This window comes from Penaeus monodon, chromosome 17 (genome assembly GCF_015228065.2).
Source record: "Penaeus monodon isolate SGIC_2016 chromosome 17, NSTDA_Pmon_1, whole genome shotgun sequence".
NCBI classification, from domain to species: Eukaryota; Metazoa; Arthropoda; class Malacostraca; order Decapoda; family Penaeidae; genus Penaeus; species Penaeus monodon.
In genome coordinates this window covers 16,294,153-16,313,511 of record NC_051402.1, presented here as the reverse complement: position 1 = coordinate 16,313,511, position 19,359 = coordinate 16,294,153, and the positions used below count along the sequence as shown (strand labels likewise).

General features: G+C 48.3%; 1 protein-coding gene across 2 annotated transcripts in view; it reads left to right on the top strand.

Moving 5' to 3' along the window:
• LOC119583561 overlaps positions 1-19,359 on the top strand; it is a 102,864-nt gene that overhangs the window by 436 nt on the left and 83,069 nt on the right. For both annotated transcript variants that reach the window (XM_037932108.1, XM_037932107.1), the window contains exons 1-2: positions 1-287; positions 14,544-15,485. The exon at positions 1-287 is cut by the window's left edge and continues 436 nt beyond it. In XM_037932108.1, coding sequence (XP_037788036.1) covers positions 95-287; positions 14,544-15,485 — 1,135 coding nt within the window. In that variant the 5' untranslated portion in view covers positions 1-94. The remainder of the gene's footprint in view (positions 288-14,543; positions 15,486-19,359) is intronic.

Here is a 19,359-nt window from a genome sequence, read left to right as displayed (position 1 = left end):
ACTTCAATGGCTGCATATGAACGATGACCCTCGTTCACGTTCGCTGAATTAAGTGATTGGAAACCCGGGTGCCCTTTTGGCGTACAGCGTAACCATGCCTTCAGGAGAAGTCATGGGCGTGAAGCAGCAGCCCACGTCTACGGGCGTGGGTGGGCTGGAGGAAGACAAGAAGGCAGTGTACAAAAACGATGACGAATACGACGAAGATCTGGCGCAGCTGGACATGCTGTTGCACTACGTCAACAACCTGTCCGCTTCTTTGGAGTTCCTCGCTTGGGAAAACAAACGTAAGTGGAGTGACATCAACCTGCGGCCCAAGGAAGGCCGTGGGGACGATCTCATGCCTTCTGCGGCCGTTTGGGATCAGTGAAGCCTTAGTATGGAGCTTCCGAAGTCTTAATTTTCATGATGCATTAGCTTTGATTGTAACTATGCTTCTTGATAGTTGGAGCATCTCAAATTTTCCTGCGATGAATGTGTGTGCTTGTGTATTTGTTTTGGAGATTACTGTGCATCGTATTCCGTAACGGGATGCTTTGTGGTTTTAAAAAGGGAGTCATTCGAGGTCAGGTAGCGGAATCCATTGTATTTGTGTAGTGTGTAAGTGGCAGTGTTGTCATACTTATTTGAGAAATTACCTGTCCAATAGGTGAGATTTTGAGCGCTCACACATCTGTAAAGTCATCGGGAGTAATTTACAACAGGGAACTGCATATGCTTTGTGTTACTACCGCGAGTTGTCATGTTAAGTTTCATTGTATCGAAAAAAAATTAGTATGTAAAAAAAGGAGCTTATCACAAGCTTTTCCAGCATGATAAATTAAAGCCACTTCACGACTGGATTTTAAGATAAGTATTTGTGAATGATAAGTTAAGAACCTGAGTTTTATTTTTATTATCAGAACCGAACTTCAGAGCTGCCCAGGTCGACTGTAAGGGCGCCGCCTCCTTGAGATCTCTGAAGGAGGGTGTTTTGTGTATACATGTACTTTAAAACTCGTAACGGTTATTTTTGAATGTTTGTTTCCTTTCGTATTTCTGAGTTTAATGTATGATTTGGTGTCGATTAGGAGCAATTGGATGTACTGGTTTGTTGTCAATTGTATTTTTCCGTTGTATGATGACGTTGCGGGTGCTAATGCGTCTGCGATTTGCTTTGTATGAGCTTGCAGGAGCTTGCTTACAACAATTCAGAAGTTCAGCGATATATCTAAGTAAAATGTTTCTGTATTTTCTTCTTTTTCTTTTCTTTTTTGAAGACAGACGTTTAGGTTAACTGTTTCGCAGAGGCTTCGGAGCCCATTAGCCCGGAGGCGCCACTTGCTTGTAAGACAGTCTCGTATTACTGAACTGAGCTTGTGTTTTTGTTTTTGTTTCTTGGCCAAGATTTTTCGAGGCCGATAATGCCGAGTACAAAGCCGTGATTCAGGAATGATTAGTTGCTGTTACTCTTGTTTATTCCTCCATTTTATTATGTGATTTGTATTTGTTTTTGAGTCAGAGACGACAGACAGACAGACAGACAGACAGACAGACAGACAGACACTCGGACGAAAGAAAAACAAATAAACACACACAAAGACAGGGATGAAAGAGGGGCTAGAATGAGAGAGAATGAGTCAGTTTGCTTGCGCGCGCTCGTGTATGCGTATTTGACCCTGATATCTTCACGTACAACTCACACATATCTCTGACATCAGCTCGTGAACATTCTGGTCCTGTCATCTTCCCTGGGTGTGGAGGCACCAAGGCCGTGTCACGCCCCGCATGCTGGCATTCCCCTCGGGCTGGAACATGACTCAGGCCATGCAGCACATAGTTCCCTCGGACTCTCGTGTTCGCGGCTGGAAATGCCTGCATATACGCACAGGCTGGAGAGGGAAGGAGGGAGGGAAACGGAGAGAGGAAGGGGGGAGAAAGAGAGAGAGTGTGTGGGTGAGAGACAGACAGACAGACAGACAGACAGAATGAAAGAGAGAAAGCGATGGGGTGAGTGAGAATGAGCGTGAGAAAGAAAGGGAAAGGGACAGAAACATAGTGAATGAAGGAGGGGAACAAAAAATAGAGAAGGAAAGAGGGGTTGAGAGATGGAGAAAGGAGTATTTTCCCCCTGTGGGCAATGTCTTAAAACCAGAGACGACCTCGGAGGATAAACCACAGGTAGCCCGGCAGCGCACCCCACCCCGGCGGCCACGGTGACTTGCCTGTGTCAATAGGAGCAGCGTCGGTCGTGAGCCTAATGAAGCTCCTCGGCGCCTCCAAGTCCTGCAGGTGGTCGGCCAGTCCTCTCCCGTATCCCGCTCGAGTTCTGCTATTGCATCCCGCCTGCTTTGTTGCACGCCCTAACGCGGTGCAAGTGTTTAAGGCGATTTGCTCATTAAGTCGGCGTATCAATATCATTCTGCGTGCTTGTTAATGCCTGGCGGTGCATTGGTGTGTATGCTCTGGGGCGAGCGGCGCGCCCTCAACTGCTGCCGATTGTTTTAGGCTGCAGGGACGATGAAGACGATGTTCATGTCGCAGGCTCTGGTGGGAGATCGACAGCACGAGCAATAAACGCCTGGACGTTGTAGTTTTATTGTTCCAGTGCTGGACGCCGCGCCGACCCTGTCTCGTGGCCCGGCCGGCGCCACCGCGTCCAGCGCAGCGGGCAGCGTCTCCGTTATACCCTGGGTCGCTCTGGCGGCGGATCCACGCGACTTTCAAATGCCCTTTCATTTTAGTTAGCATTCAAGGACATGCTTGCAATTATTTGTAGAATGACAGACAGAAAGAAAACTTCAGCACGAAGACATATTACAGCATTACTCGTAAAACTTGTTTCGTAATTGATGAGCATTAATTAACATTCGTCAATTTCCTTCGCCTAGCGGTATGATGACGTCACGGCTTATGAATCGCGCGAGTCCCTGGCGACGTCACTTCCCCTGCCAGTACCGGGTCGCCCTTGTGTACTGCGAGCCTCGAGGCCTTGTGATTCACGCGGAAATGGCGACAGGCGGAATATTGGCCATTTCCTGACGCGCAAAAATGTGACGAAATGGGAGCAAAAATATTGCAACTGTCGGAGCGCTAATGACGTCGGAAATATAGGGAGGATCTATCTTTGTTATTTCCCTTCTGTCGCCAGGATCGGTCGTTCCTTTGTGGCGGGCGGAATCGGTCAGTGACTTCGGGGTGGGTGCGCGTGGGCGTGTCTCTTGGGGGGGGGGAGGAGGTCACGGAATGTTTCGAGACGCTTATCTTTATTGGTGACAGATAGTGCCTCTCTCTCTCTCTCTCTCTCTCTCTCTCTCTCTCTCTCTCTCTCTCTCTCTCTCTCTCTCTCTCTCTCTCTCTCTCTCTCTTATATATATATATATATATATATATATATATATATATATATATATATATATATATATTTATAAAATATATGTATATATATACATCCATCCATCTATCTATCTCCCCCTCCCTCCCTCTCCCTCTCCCTCTCTCCCTCTTTCCTCGTTTTTCTTCCTTCCTCCCTTCTCCGTTTTGCCTCTCCCCCCCTCCCCAAGCCCTAATCAGCACACCGTGACTCACGTCCGGAAGTACTCCCCCCTCCCCCTCCCCCATCTGCCTAGAGGTGTGGGCAGTGCGTGTAAAGGTGTGACATGCTGCTCTGTTTGCATGCTCTTGGCATTAGTGACAAACTCGACTCTAAAAAAAGAATGGAAAGTATACCTTCTTAATTTATTGTATATGAATATAAATTCATTTACATGCCTTCCTAGAGTTCACTAGCGAATACGTTGTCAATTCATCTAAGCGTTCTCGTATGTTTGCTCAGGGCTGTGTGTACACGCCAACTCCGCTGACCGTGGGCGCCGCGAGGACTGGTGCCCCGTCGCACGCCCGGGAGGCCATTAAACGTTGTGACTTATAGGGAAGGTTTATAGTTCTGCGAAGATGATAAACGCCACTTGCTGCTGATTATCGGTGTGCATAATTCATAGGAAGTCATTTTGTTACCTGAACATATGAATACACCAGCAAAAGATGCGCATTATCACACGCACACATACACGCATGCACTCGCACACGCACGTACACACACATGCACTCGCACACGCACGTACACACACACACACACACGCGCGCGCGCGCGCGCAGAGAGAGAGAGAGGCAGAGAAGGAGAAATATAAAGAGAAAGAGGGGAAGCGGTCAGCCAGTAGCAGAGAGAAACCAGCACATGGGCAGCGGGGATGAGATGACAACGAAGTCATAACAGGAGGTGTGGTGACTCACAGGAGGAAATTCCACCACCTCAGAGTACGGCCGCCCACCGCGACCTCTGGACGCGCTGGCAAGGACGTCTCCTATAGGGGGTGGAGGAGGAAGAGAAGGAGAAGGAGAATGCAGTCGTGATTTTGGCTTGACGTAACGAGTTAGTGTTGTCCCGGTGAAGTCACGCGGTGTTTTGTAAAACGTCGTCCCCGCCGACCGAGGTGGTCGTGGCGTAGCGTTTGCAGAGTAGTCTCTGTTGGGTCGTTTTCTTACCAGCTTGGAGGTTGTTTCCCTCTCCTGACCACTCATCCCCTCCCTCCCCTCTCGCCTCCCCAACCCACCCCTCCCATAACCTGTTCCTGTGTCGAGGATGTGTTCCTTCCTTCAACCTATATTCCCCCTTCTGATCCCTCCTCACCCCCCCTTATACCTCCTTTCCTTCGCTCCCTTCGGCTATCTCACACGCGATACCTGCCTCGGCCGTGAAAGTGTTCCTTAAGAGCCAGGAAAATGTATTTTGCCTTTTCTTTAATACCTTTTCTCATTTCCATTTTCTCCTTTTTGTCCATCATTGAGGTATCCGATTTCATTTTTTCCCGACTTCTACCTGTTCTTTTTTATCTCCACCTCTTTTCACTTTTTATTCTCCTGTACAATCCATTCTTCCTTCGTCATTGGTGTCTCCGATTTCATCTTCTTTTCCTTATTTCCACCCGTTCGTCCGTTGCCTCTCTCCTAGCCTGTGTTTACCCTGCTCGTTCATGTTGTGAAGATAGCCCCGGCGAGGTGGCCTATCGCAGAGCCGGTTCTCTCCCACTTGCCATGCTGCCGCCCGCTTTAACGAACCGATAATGTGAGCAGCTGGGGATTTGTCTCCGTCTCATTGTATGATTTGAAGGAGTTATTTGTATACTAATGACGCTGGGGGAAACGAGGTCAGCGGCGTTGTGTCATTTGACCTTGCATCGCGTCCTCGTGGTGTGTGTGAGGTTGGTCAGGATGCGCGTGTAGGGTCTCGTGGAGGTGATGCATTGCCTAGGATGTTCGCTGGGTTACGTGAGTGTGGGCGTTGGGGAGGGCGTGCGGGGTGGCGGTGGTGGTGTGGGGGAGGGGTATTTGCATGCGGGCTTGGTAAGGCGGTGCTTGCGAGCTGCTGATTAGGGAAGGTGGTTGAGGGCGAGTGGACAGGGGTTGTGGGAAGAGGTCTCGTCTGCGTCGAGTTTCGAAAAGAAAATAAATTTTTGTACAGTTGTTTTGGACCCGCTCTTCTGCAAACATGTACACTGTCACGCACGCACCGATGCGCATATTCACACGCACGCACGCACGTGCACACACACACACACACACACACACACACACACACACACACACACACACACACACACACACACACACACACACACACACACACACACACACACACACACACACACACAAACACACACACACACAGTTTCACTCTGACTCTCACTCTCACGCACTCACACACAAACATACCTTTCAAGTGTGTTTTGCTCCTGTCAAATTTCCTGACGCGGCTAAGGTGGTTTTCTCAAACTAGTCGGAGATCATTCGGGAGATGGACAGGTGTCGTGTTAACCCCAGCGTTTCCCACGCGTGCTGGTCGGGACTCGCTTTCGGCATGTCTTACCGAGGCCTGGTTGGTGTGGTAAGCCTTTGTGGCAGTTGGCAGAAATGCAGAAATGTTTGTGGTAGGTAACGACTTGATGTAGGCCTATATACCGGTGTTGCAGGTATATTGAATTAGCGCAGGGCAAGGTAAAGGAGGCGGTTCCATGTTGTAACGGTTCTATGTTGTAGGTGTGTGTGAGGAAAGGATACAGTATAAGGGGCTTGAAGGAGGATGCGAAGGTTTAGATTCAACCGAGATATCCTCGAGATCTCCTATGGCTTCTGTAAGGCGATAGTACCAAAACTTCGGTATCTTTTATTCTCTGTTAACTAAAACCGATCTGCCTTTTTTTCTCCGCCGTGTAGGATGCGCGAGGCTGATTAAAGCTTTAAACTTAGAAGCGAAATCGGATACCAAGAACCTCAGACAAATAGAACGGCTGCCTCTCTTGTCTTGTCCGTATCCGCTTTTAGTCCAATGCGCATATTATGGAAGATTGTCTCATACATTGCATCAGGCGTTATCGCGCGTGTGACGTCAGTCGGTTTACTCACGACGGGTGTCATTTGGGTGGCATGACAGCCTGACGGATCTCCTCCTCGCTCTCTCCTTCTCCTTCCTGTCTGCCCTCGCAACTCGTGCTCCATAGCCTACTTACTCCTGACCCTCGCCTGTTTTCCTTGCGTATGTTCAGAGACAAGGGAACAAAGATAACATGCGATTAAATTAGTCTCTTGATGCTATTTATGCAAACATAAACATTGGTACCAAAACACGGAATCATGCGTGTAAACAACTTTCACTTCCCCTCCGCTATCTCGGTGTAAATAAACCTAGAGCGCGTTGATTATTTTCAATGAACCGTTTTCCTTATCTTCCGTATCGCTTTAACGTGTGTTCGTTATCCCATTTACTTCCGTCCTCCAATCCTCGATTATCGTCACCTCACACTACCTTCGTTATTCTCACCCGCGTTGCTTATCGCCCTCCGTAAACACACGATCGCTTTAAAGCCTGTAGTGCCAAAGGTGCCAGGTGCTGCCACTCGCTCCCCACGCTCTTGCTAGCATGATCCTTTTTTTGACACTTGGGTGGGACGGTGTTGATTAAGAGATAGTGAGGATGATGATGATAGTAAAGATAGTGGGGAGGAAAATTAGAAACTGGAAAAGAAGGGGAAGAGGCTCATAACAGATTAGAAAAAAGTTATATGGAAGGAAAAAACAAACAAACAGGTAAAATTATTTTTAGACAATTAGTACAAGTAAGGGAAAGGGAAAGGAAAAAAGGAAAATCATGATTCCAAACAGCTGTCTCGCAGACGGGCGGTACAGAGCCCACCCGGCCAAACCTGTCGCGATAAAGTCGATCGTTATCCGTGTTGATAAACAGATTGACATCGCTGCGAAACCCTTTGATCACAAGGGGGCGTGGAAGATGTGTGTGTGTGTGTGTGTGTGTGTGTGTGTGTGTGTGTGTGTGGTGTGTGTGTGTGTGTGTGTGTGTGTGTGTCACTGAAGGGGTTTTTGCCTCAGATTGCGTCCCGCCCTCTGAGGTAAAAACGTAGATATGATCGTACCGGGAAGGCCCTCTGGCAAGGTTGACATAAGGGGTGGATGGATTTATTTTCATGTGTATATAGCCATAGTGAACATTGCTGTCGTCGTTGATAACGAAGATGTTGACTTCATCATTATGTGTCACCATTATCATCGTTAGTATCATTATCATTATTACTCTGTGGTTACCCGTCATTGTTGATGTCACTACGAATGAAAGGCGAAGAAGAACCGGGCTTTAATAACTTCCTCAAGGGCCCCGCGACCTCCATATCGTAACAGATCATTAACCTCTCCTTACCACCCACCCACGCCTCGTGCCTCCGCCCACGCCCCCACCCGCACCACATCTATCACCTCTCAAGATCACGCCCCAAGGCACAGTCACCCGTCCAGGCACCCAGGCACGCCCCTCGTGCGACAAGGTCACCCGCGTACACCCTACATTAATTATCGTGACTTACCGACTACATTACGCAGGCGGGAGCGCTCGTTCAGTCATGGGCGGTGGGCGTAGGCTCGGCGACTGGAAGGTCCGGAAGGTGGATCTGAGGCGGGCGTGTTGGGCGAGGGCAGCTGGGGGCGGCGGAAGAGAATGTATGGGCGGGGATAGGAGAGTTCTTCCTCTTCCCTGATGGATTGAAATGTAAAGATTTATATAAAGGATTAAGGACGAAGGGAGGTCGTGGCGAGAGGGCCCACAGCGGCGACGGGACCTTGGTGATTAATGTAGAGTCTTGCATTCAGTGGCATTTATTCACTTGGGCCAGGGACGCCGAACCCGATTCCATTAATTCGAAATGTTAAGTTAAACTGGGACTGATAGGAAGGCAACAGATGATAAATTTGATATGAATTGCATTTATAACTCAAGCTTCATGTAATTATATTTGTTTTGAGAAACTGACTTCCTGTGGAGCTTCGCGACGCCGGCTCGCCAGCCGCTATAGTCAGTGACCCCGTGCCGTCCGAACTCGAGCGGCGCGTAAGTTGCAAGGGCCGGCGGTTTGTTTACGGTCATGCGGGGTTCGTGGGCGTCGGTGGCGGTCGTTTGTGGCTCTGTCCGAAAACGCGGGTCTATTCCGTCCGGATTCAGAGGCAGCGTCACTGTTGAAGCCTTGGTCACTGTAGCAGAGAAGGAGCCGGCGACACCATAGGGTGTGGTGAGCCCAAGGAGGGTGAGCGTGATTCACTTTTGCTGCGGCCAGTGTGAGGACCGCAGCTTTGAATCAAATCTAACGCAATCTCTGCCACGGCAACCACCCGGCTGTGCTATTATGGTAATGATGCCTAATGGTGGCGCTCTGTACGAAAGTGGCACCAGGCTCATCTTAAATGAAATCCGTCTTGTTTCATATATTTATTATTTCTTCACTCATTTAGTATTTTATTCCTACTGGTAAATCTCCGTTTAAGCGTTTTTAGGAGGTGGGTATACGCTCAAACGCCGGCGAATAGGCCACGCATATATTCAGTCATATGTAAAACTGTATTATGTAATCTTAACAAAGGTTGTGTAGCTATTTAGAATATTCATGTCCGTGCCGCTGAATTCGTGAATGCGCACGGCCAGACTAAGTGCTTATATCCAAATACGGTCCGTGCAATTACGGTGGTGTTGATGTGGAAATTCTCCTGTTTAATTGCCTCACGTAGGTTATTGGTCCAAGGGAGTGGATGGAGGAGAGGGGGGATGGTCCATAGTACGATAATGACCTCGGAAAGTTGAATGGTCTTGGTGGTTTTAACGGTGAGTGTTCTTATGGTTTTATACTGTCCGGTGAAAGTTGATGTTTTTGTATCTCTCTCTCTCTCTCTCTCTCTCTCTCTCTCTCTCTCTCTCTCTCTCTCTCTCTCTCTCTCTCTCTCTCTCTCTCTCTCTCTCTCTCTCTCTCTCTCTCTCTCTCTCTCTCTCTCTCTCTCTCTCTCTCTCACTCTCTCTCTCACTCTCTCTCTCTCACTCTCTCCCCCATTCTCTCTCTCCTCTCTCTCTCTCTCTCTCTCTCTCTCTTCTCTCTCTCTCTCTCTCTCTCTCTCTCTCTCTCTCTCTCTCTCTCCTCTCTCTCTCTTTCTTTTATCTCTCTCTCTGATATTATCTTTAAAAAAAAAAAAAAAAAAAATCAAATTTGAGTAGGGAAACCCACAGCGAAACTCACTTAAGAAAATTAACAGTGGTGTGAGGTCTAGAGGTTTACAATTACACCCTTATAGGGGTAGGAGGGAAGTGGGTACCGGTGCCCGGCTGAAGGAGGGGGGTCGGCGTCTCCGTGGGGAGGGAAGATGTACGAGAGACGAACGTGTCACGGCCATGACGGACGTGGGAAGCTTTTGTGACGGGCGATGAGAGACGCCGCAGAATCGCCCCGAGGAATTTGGCGAAGGAGGAATGTCGCTTTCCTCTTCCTTCTCCGGGAACTTGTGTCGGGGAGGAGAAGGAGGAAGAAACTGCAGTGCTGTCGCTGAGCGCATTACGTAACGGCATTGCTGGGCTGGTGCCATGCTGTGCCACGTCGTGCCCTGGCATTGAAGACGCCTGGGAAAATGCGAGTTAAAGGGGCGGACCCGCGGCGGGGCAAGTTGAAAGGGGAAGGGTTAGAGAGGGGAGCTTACATGGCGGTCGTGACTTGTAGACGCCACTCGGGGGGGAGAGGAGAGGAGAGGGAGGCGCAGTGTTGGATGTTGCTGACGTTTCTCAGTACTGTGAGTCGAGTGTTCGGTTACACTCGAGCTCGCCGTTTACAATGCATTTGTTGTCATTGTGAGAGGGGAGGCTGCTCCTGCGCCGGCGAGGAGGCATGAAAATGGCCGGAGGTTCCGCGGTTCCAAGACATTTGGGATCACGTTTCGCGCCTCCATTGAGCCTCTCATTCTTGCCTGCGTGCAACATTCTCAGACAGGAAGAGGGGATATTTTTTTTCCTTTCGATGATCGTAAGGTCTTGCAAATAGTTTCAGGTCTTCAGATAAATAGCCATTTGAACTAAAGCGATATACTTGAAAATGCTAAAGAGGGGTTGCAACATCTGATCTGGCATCTGGCAAAGGATTATGTTTGCATTGTTTTCTTTGCGAGATGTCCCTCCCAAGGCAGACCGAATAACAGATGGCTCATGCTTGCATACATACGAACGCACACACACATACGCACACGCACACGCACACATACACGCACACGCACACGCACACGTACACACACACGCACACGCACACGCGCATACACACACACACGCACACGCACACGCACACGCACACGCACACGCGCATACACACACACACACACACACACACACACACACACACACACACACATACACGCACACAGTCAAATGATTCAGAGAGTGTTGTTCAAAGACACATCCAAAACCTCATGTCATCTTACATTAACGAAACGTGTAAGTTACATGATATGATACAGTGTGACAATTCTTTCAAACTTAGTCGTATACACTTGGCTTTTCTCTTTTGCTCTTGTTATCTCTTATATTTTCGTCTCGTTAACTCGGCTACCCCTTTCCCCCTCTCGTCAAATCGTTTTTTTTTCTGTCTGAAGCCGTCCCGTTTCATGTTATCGGTCTGTTCGGTTGTTCCTAATTTCTTGGTTTATTCCTTACATTTTTTTACGTTGCCTTATTTCTCACTAGCACTTCAGTCTCTGTCTAATTATTTGTTTACATACATTTACCTTGTGTATGGATACATACATGCATATATACATACATATATATATATATATATATATATATATATATATATATATATATATATATATATATATATATATATATATATGTATGTATGTATGTATATACATACAGAGAGAGAGAGAGAGAGAGAGAGAGACAGACAGACAGACAGACAGACAGACAGACAGACAGACAGACAGACAGACAGACAGACAGACAGAGAAAGAGAGAGACAGACAAACAGACAGAGACATGCAGGATACATGATTTATATAATGAAGTTAACATATTCGCAGCATTTCCTTCCTTTATCGCATCTTACCATATTGTAAATCCTTCCATTTTCCTGCTATCTCTCTGTTTCTCTTTCTCCCCCTCCTTTTTCTCTCGCACTTTCCTCTCTGCGGCTAATTAAGGCCTCCCCACTTCCCTCGCACCTTTGTGGCCAGGTGAGGACGCCAACAAAAGCAGCATCCCAAGACAACGCGCCCGTCTTGGTTCTCGTCTGCGCCCCCTTGTGTAGCATGTGGGGGTGGGGAGGGGAGGGGGTCGGGCAGAGGTCGGGGTGGGTGGGGATGGGTGAGTAAGGAGACAGCATTGTGATGAACTACACGTGTCTCTCTCTCTCTTCTCATTCTCTCTCTCTCTCTCTCTCTCTCTCTCTCTCTCTCTCTCTCTCTCTCTCTCTCTCTCTCTCTCTCTCTCTCTCTCTCTCTCTCTCTCTCTCGTCAGACTTGTATTGTTCTGTGCATTTCGTGTAGGGGACGAGACGAAAAAAGAGGGAGAGAGCGAGGGGGTGGGGGAGGAATGAGAAGAAAACAAGACAGAAAATGGAGGAATAGGTGTAAGATACGGCAAGGAAGTTGTATAGGGGTTTGATAGGAAACGACTTTTAGCCGAAGACACCATATTTATGTCGTCGCGTTTCCTCTCCTTTTCTTGCTCTTCCTTTCCTTCCTTACTCGGTCTTCTTCGTTCATTCTTGTAGTTCCCACAGTGCGGTTCCCATTCACTGTCACCGCGTCGTAATTGAGTTAATGGATTGTTGGTGACGTCACAGCATCAAGCCTTTGCCACACATTCTTATTATAGTATGTTTATGAAGTTATTGACTTTCTCTTTTATAACACCTTGCGCTCTGACCCTCTAATTTATTTTTTCTACCCTTTCTCTCTCGTAGTCTCCGTCGTAAGCTTCTTTTATGGTGATGAGTTTTGACGTGCCTAAATTATTTTTATCGACTAGGGAGCGCGTGGTGGCCAGACGTCCCTCGATTGTACTAAGTGGTGACTTCACTGCCTGTCATACTCGCTCTGCATCAACATTTACGTTAATATCTGAGTCACTGGCTGGGCCTAAGTTAGATCAAGGGACTCCCACTCTTAGTCACGGGGGCGGTAAGGTCGGTCCGTGAACGGCGTCTCCCGTGGAGGAAAGCGAAGGGGATCTTGGCTCTCGCTGCCAAACATTATGCATTTTTTCCAAGTTTGTTTACGGTTCCAGATTAACCGTTGCCGCATCTGCATGTACCGCTAGTATTCTTTCTACAGCAGCTCGGAGACTCGGCTTGAATTAGCATGAGGTGTTTCCATGTCCATATTTTGGCTCATGACCCGGGCCGCACCAGGGCTCTGTCTCGGGAGGCCTTTTTCTCGGTTTTGTTTCTTGTCTATTGTTCTTGTGAGGAGTTTTTCTGTGGCCCTGGGAGGTCCCGGGGTGGCGCCGCTGCCCATTCATTTAAGTCTTCCATTGCCTGTGTTACCAGCTGTGTGAATTATCTGCGTAAAGAGGGTATGTCGGTTTGTTGATCTCTCTCTCTCTCTCTCTCTCTTTCTCTTTCTCTTTCTCTTTCTCTTCTCCCCCCTCCTCCTTCTCCCTCTTCCCTCCCCTCTCTCCTCTCTCCTCTCTCTCTCTCTCTCTCTTCTTCTCTCTCTCTCTTCTCTCTCTCTCTCTCTCTCTCTCTCTCTCTCTCTCTCTCTCTCTCTCTCTCTCTCCTCTCCCTCTCTCCCCTCTCCTCCTCTCCTCTCTCCTCTCTCTCTCTCCCCTCCCTCCTCTCCCTCTCTCCCTCTCTCCTTCCCTCCCTCCCCTCATTTCTTTCCTCTCCTACGTTTCCCTCTTTTCTCCTTTCTTCCTTTTCCGTTCTGAGTTTGCAGAGATAGTTTGTGTTTCTTGCGGGAAGGAATTTTTGCGTGGTCCTCAGAAAGCACTCTATTTATTGTTTTGCGGGTCGAGTTCATGCAGTCTGTATTGTCTTAGCATTCATTTCTTGCAATTGTGTTTGTTTTTTCGCCCTACAAGGAGAGTGGCCAGCGGAAATGACCTCTCGGCTCGGGGTGAATTTGGGCGATTTTCCCTTGCAGGTCAGCCGAGAGTACATGCATCTCGTGTTTGGGCAAAGCTGTCATAAAAGATAACACTGACGTCACGTGAATCGGATTTCTTTCGATCTTTTCTAGGCTTCTTTCTGCATTTTTTTCTCCTCTTCTCGTCTCGCTTCATCTCTCTCTTATTTTTTTTTCTCCCTTTTCTTCTGTTTCTTTTCCCCTCTCCCCTTCCCCCTCCCTCCTCCCCCCTCCCCCCCTCTCTTTCACATTAACGGGATATTGCTTTCAATTGCGAAAAGGAATATTTTTCTTTTTATGTAAGGAATCGTTTTCGCAATAGTGAACTAGCGTCGTGGCGACCTTCAGGATGGCTGTCGGAGTGTCACGTAATTCCTCGGGTGATGTCGATCCAAGCTAGATTGTGTGACGTGTCCCTGAGGTGTCCCCAAGGCGCCCGCGAAGTGTCCGGCGGGCGACAACTCGCGTCGTATTAGTGTGTGACCCTGAAATAAATAACGGCTAGGCCTATTGTTTCTATGGAAATGTGTATTATTCTGTGAATATATTCATATGTGGTGTCCGTTACCTATGAACAAACAGATACACAGAAAGGAATAAAACGGATACACGCCCACACACACACACACACACACACACACACACACACACACACACACACACACACACACACACACCTCTCTCTCTCTCTCTCTCTCTCTCTCTCTCTCTCTCTCTCTCTCTCTCTCTCTCTCTCTCTCTCTCTCTCTCTCTCTCTCCCTCTCACACACTCACTCGCTCACTCACTCGCTCACTCACTCACTCACTCACTCACTCACTCACTCACACCGCCGGGTCCCGGGCATGCACATAGTCACTCTGTCATACTCATCCAGTCCAAGTGATTAGTCAAGCAGTATAATTCTCTTCTTGTTAGGCTTAATGAGGATCTCCATTTTTTTGTCAAGCGGCGAGACAGTCATGGTCGAAGGGTAAAAAAAATCACAATAGAGTCATTATTTTTTATACAAGAAATGTCATCGCCGTTATCGAAGAGCGATTTTTATTTACGGCGTTTTTTCTTCTCTTTTCAGGCATCTCGACGGACCTGGTACCGACCTTGCTGAACATGTACGATGCTCTCTACGCCAGGCTGAGCGAGGGCGCCGACGCCACCACCACCTCCGGCAAATCCTGCGATGAAGGAGGAGGAGGGAGAGGCGCAGGAGGAGGAGGAGGAGGAGGAACAGGAGGAGAGAAGATGGGGTTTAGTAATGGCAGTTTAGATTTAAGTAAAATTGGTCAGGAGGAGCGCGCGTCAACCAAAGAGAATGGAAACATTGGTGCTACAGAAAATGGGTTAAACAGTTTTAAAGAAAGCGGGGTGTGTGACGAACGGCTTTTCATCGAGGAAAAGGACGTCGAGAATGAAAACCAAGTGAACAATAACTGTGTCAAATGTGATAAGTGCGGCGTGCTCAGAACTAGCAAGGATGGCTGTCGGTGTAGTGCGAAGTGCGTCATTGCGGAGTCCATAACGTCCATGTTCGAGACCATCGAGAGCGACCTCGCCTCGCCCGAGTCCTTCTACGAAAACGTGGACAAGCGCCGCCCCAGGAGAGAGCACATCTACGCCGAGCCTCAGTTTCTGATCAAACCCAAAGACAGTCCAAAGTCGACCTCCTCCTCCTCCTCCACCAACACGTGTTCCTCATCCGCCTCCTCCTCCACCCTCACCTCCACCACCTCCACCACCTCTTCCTCGTCAGACAAGCTCCCGGGGACGCCCGCCTCCCCTCCCATGGGCTTCGACCCGAGGAAGCTCAAGGACGTGTACCGGCCTCTGTCGTCGATCTCGTCGTCCTCGTCTTCATCCTCCAACTCTCTCCCTCGAGGCCCACCCGGAGCCGCCACCTCGTACTTGGCGTCGGCCGAGAGCTTGGAGGACAACGATGCAGACCATTCGGACACCGAGGAGACCACCCGGAGGAGAGACCGAACCATCAAGACCAGGCGGGAGAAGGCGCAGCGCACAGGTCAGTATCCTTCGTTGTGGCTTCGCTGTGGCCGAGTTGAGACCCGGACAACAGCGAGGCAATTAGCGAGCAACTGTGAATGGAGTGTGCGATTGCAGGAGTGAATGGAACCGTGAGGCTTCCTGTGAATGAGCGAATGCGAGTTATGCGTCGCTTAGTGTACACTATTCATGTCTGAGAATTCATAATTCGATTCTTGCTTTTTTCTTTCTTCTGTCTCCTTTGCAGTCTGTATATTTTTTCTTTGTATTTCATGTAAATGAGTTTCAAAGCTCCCCACTTCACATGGCTTAACGGTGAGTCGGCCTTATCGGCGCAACAGATCATGCTCTTCGTCAAAGATTGGCGTTTTTGTAGAGGTCTGTCCCGAAGCCACACTATCGGCCGCTTTGGAGGTGATCAGCGGATTAAACATTACGAAACATTCGGATTAGATTATCCAAAATGTATCGTTTTTTTCAACACGAGGAACGAGGAGTTAAAGACGCCCCATCGCCTCCCTCTACCCCCCCCCCCCCCTCCAAGGCAAGTCCCCCTTGAATGGCACTTATTGGTCTCCTTTAGAGTACTTGAATCTGTCGACGTGACTTTTTGATCGTGTAACAAGACTGGAAAAACGTGAGAACTTGAAGCTAATACCCTCGTCGAGAGCCATGCGTTGGTCAATATTCCTCTTTTCGGGAACTCGTGAATTTTATTTCATTTATTTCATAGACTCAAGCCATCGGTATCAGTTATTTCGTAGTCTCAGGATTTTCCTTGTTTCGGAGCCTCAAGTAGTCGGCATTTCCCTCATTCCGCATCCTCATATAAATAATTTTCTCGGTACGCGAGTCCATGCAGTCGATGCTTATTCTCCTCATTTTGTACCTTCATGCTGTCCTGTATTTTGTTCAATTTGTAGCTCCTGCAGTCCTACATTTTGCTTATTTTGTAGCGTCATGCAATTTTCCACATGTCATAACCGCATGCAGTTGATATTTTACTCATTTGGTGGCTTCACGGTTCGCTGAATAATTGCAGCCATAAGGTCATTGGATGAGTACGCCGTAGTCTGTCTCCCCGTTTGCACACGTCAAACGCTCCTCTGTGCTCACGCTCATGACCACGTGACCAAAAGCCATGGATTACGAGGCCCATCCACCACGTGAGGTCCAGAGGATACATACCCCCCCCCTCACCCCCCACTGCCTTACTCCTCCCCCCCCTCGTACCCCCCGCGTGGAGGCTGAAGACGTCTGGCGATTTTCTCCGGAGATAAGAAGAGGAGCTCATCATTGAGAGATATTGAAGGGCGTTGGGATTTATGGAATTAAAATCGCGATAGGGGAATCTCGCTCATGGTTTGGGCAGAGGGGGAGGCGCTGCGATTACACCACTCGGCTTGATGCGGAGTTAATTATGCTCTGAATTTTGATTACGGAGAGGGGGAAAAATAGTTAAAACTATATTACATGCAATCAGATCGATCTCGAGCGAAGCCACAGCCCGTGCACTGATGCATAAATTACGCAATTAACTCGGATAGGGGGGAGGGAAGGCAATGGGGAAAAGGGGAAGGGGTGTGGGGGAGAGGGAACCGCCGACCCCCCAACCGGAGTTAGGTATAAAATTTCACGATTGCACGAAAGACCATATTGATCTCCCGGTTGAGGATGACGCAGAGGCAAAGGGCAGCTGAATAATTATTGGCTGCTCAGGAAGCGCCTCTCATGGCCGGCCGGCGGGCACCTTTTTCCGCTCTTCTTCGCTCGCCGTTTTCGTTTTTTTTTCTTTCTTTCTTTTTCTTTTTTTTATTCTGCTTTCTCTTCTTTTTTTGATAACCTCATGGTCTTTCGTCGCTTTTGTTCTTCATTTTTTTGGTGGTTCATTTCTCGCCTTCCCTTCCTCTCTCATCTCTCCTCATCTCTCTCTCTCCCCCTCCATCCCTCTTCCCCCTCTGTCTCTTCTCATCTCTCCATCATTCCTTCCTTTTATTATTCTCCTTTCCGAAATTGCGTATTGATTTGAGGTGTGCCTTATTTACGCATTGCAGCGGCTTTCACGACACTAATGAAAATTTCCCGGAAGTTAAAGAATAGAAGATTAGAAGGATTAAGTAATTATTCATTCACGAGAAGGGGAAAGGCGAGGCAATGATAATCGCCCGCGAGAGAAAATGAGAAAATGGAGGATGAGAGGGAGAGAGAGTGAGAGGGAGAGAGACTGAGAAGGAGAGAGAATGTGAGTGAGAGAGAGTGAGACAGAGGGAGAGAGAGGGAGAGGGAGAGAAAGTGAGACTGAGAGAGAGTGAGAGTGAGAGAGAGGGAGAGAGAGAGAGACTGAGAGGGAGGGAGACAGAAAGAGAGAGAGAGTGAGAGTGAGAGAAAGAGAAAGAGAAAGAGAAAGAGAAAGAGAGAGAGAGAGAGAGAGAGAGAGAGAAAGCCTCTCCTCTCTCCCCTCTATCTTCCCCTCAGGGCAGCTGCCACGAACCTCAGCTACAAAAACCTTTCATTTGCATTTACTATAGAGTGCGTCAGAGCTGAATAGAATAATAATGGCAACTTGGGCGAATACAACTACTGTTTGTCCGTCGAGCATGTGCGATAGAAGGAGGGACGTATTTACAGATAACACTTTTACATTTTCATTACCCTGGGTGTCCAGTTAACGGGGTTCGCGAGGTTGCAGGCTTGGACACGTGGCACACACCGGGTCCTCGCGTGTGTCACGTGACCACCTGCCTCAAGGGAGAGCGTAGTGGACCCCCGGCTGAAAATGTTTTAAGAAAATGCAGGCCAGAGGATTATACTAAAAGGAAAAACTAGGTTACCGTTATCGCGCGGGGAGTAAGAGACGAGGGGAAGGAGGAGGGTAAAGGTGAGGGGGAGTAGGTTAGGATAATGGGGGGGGGGGGGTATGCGTGAACACGTGGTCTTGTCTCATGAAGATGGCCGGAACGATTGCGAGGTTAATCAGATAACGTGATGAAGAGGGAGAGAGAGAAAAAAAAAGAAAGAAGGAAAAAGAAAGAGGGGAGTGAAAGGAAATCACGGAGAGTGCATTTCAATTTGTTGTTATAACTCTCCAATGCGAATGGTGTTCAAGAGCACGCTTCCCATGCGCGCGTGATTCGACCCATGAGATCGGTAATCCGAGAGAAATCACAGCACTTATTTTATCAGTAATGGACGTCGAGGGAAGGAGATTGGAAAAAAGTAAAAAAGCACAAACCCGCAACCTCTTCGCATCTCTTGAAGAAAGGGGGGGAAAACTTATTTATATTATAATTGTTTTTGTTTTTTATTATATTTTTATTTTTATTTTATTTATTTTTTTTATGCTGAAGACCTACGTGTCCGATGTTGTCACGCGGGTTTAGGCCTCGGTCCGACCTCTGTTTAACCTTCCCTCTCGCATTAGGCCGCCGAGGATGTTTGTCTAGGCTGTCCATACCGGCGAGGTATTTTTCTTGCCAGATGTGAACATTTTAACTACTCTCTCTCTCTCTCTCTCTCTCTCTCTCTCTCTCTCTCTCTCTCTCTCTCTCTCTCTCTCTCTCTCTCTCTCTCTCTCTCTCTCTCTCTCTATCTATCTATCTATCTATCTCTATCTCTATCTCTCTCTCTTCGTTAACAAGCAGCGCGCCTTTGAGAGCGGCGAGTGTGGTCATTCAACGCCTATCGATGAAGGCAGCTGGTCTCTCGGCCTCCAGTGGGACTGTCGCCAAATTGCCTCGTTGCTCTCTCCTTGTTCAAATTACATGAAAGTATGAAGTTATTCATGAAAAGTGCGTTTGTTTAGAAAGAAAGAAAAGGGCGTTCTCTGTGTGTGTGTGTGTGTGTGTGTGTGTGTGTGTGTGTGTGTGTGTGTGTGTGTGAGAGAGAGAGAGAGT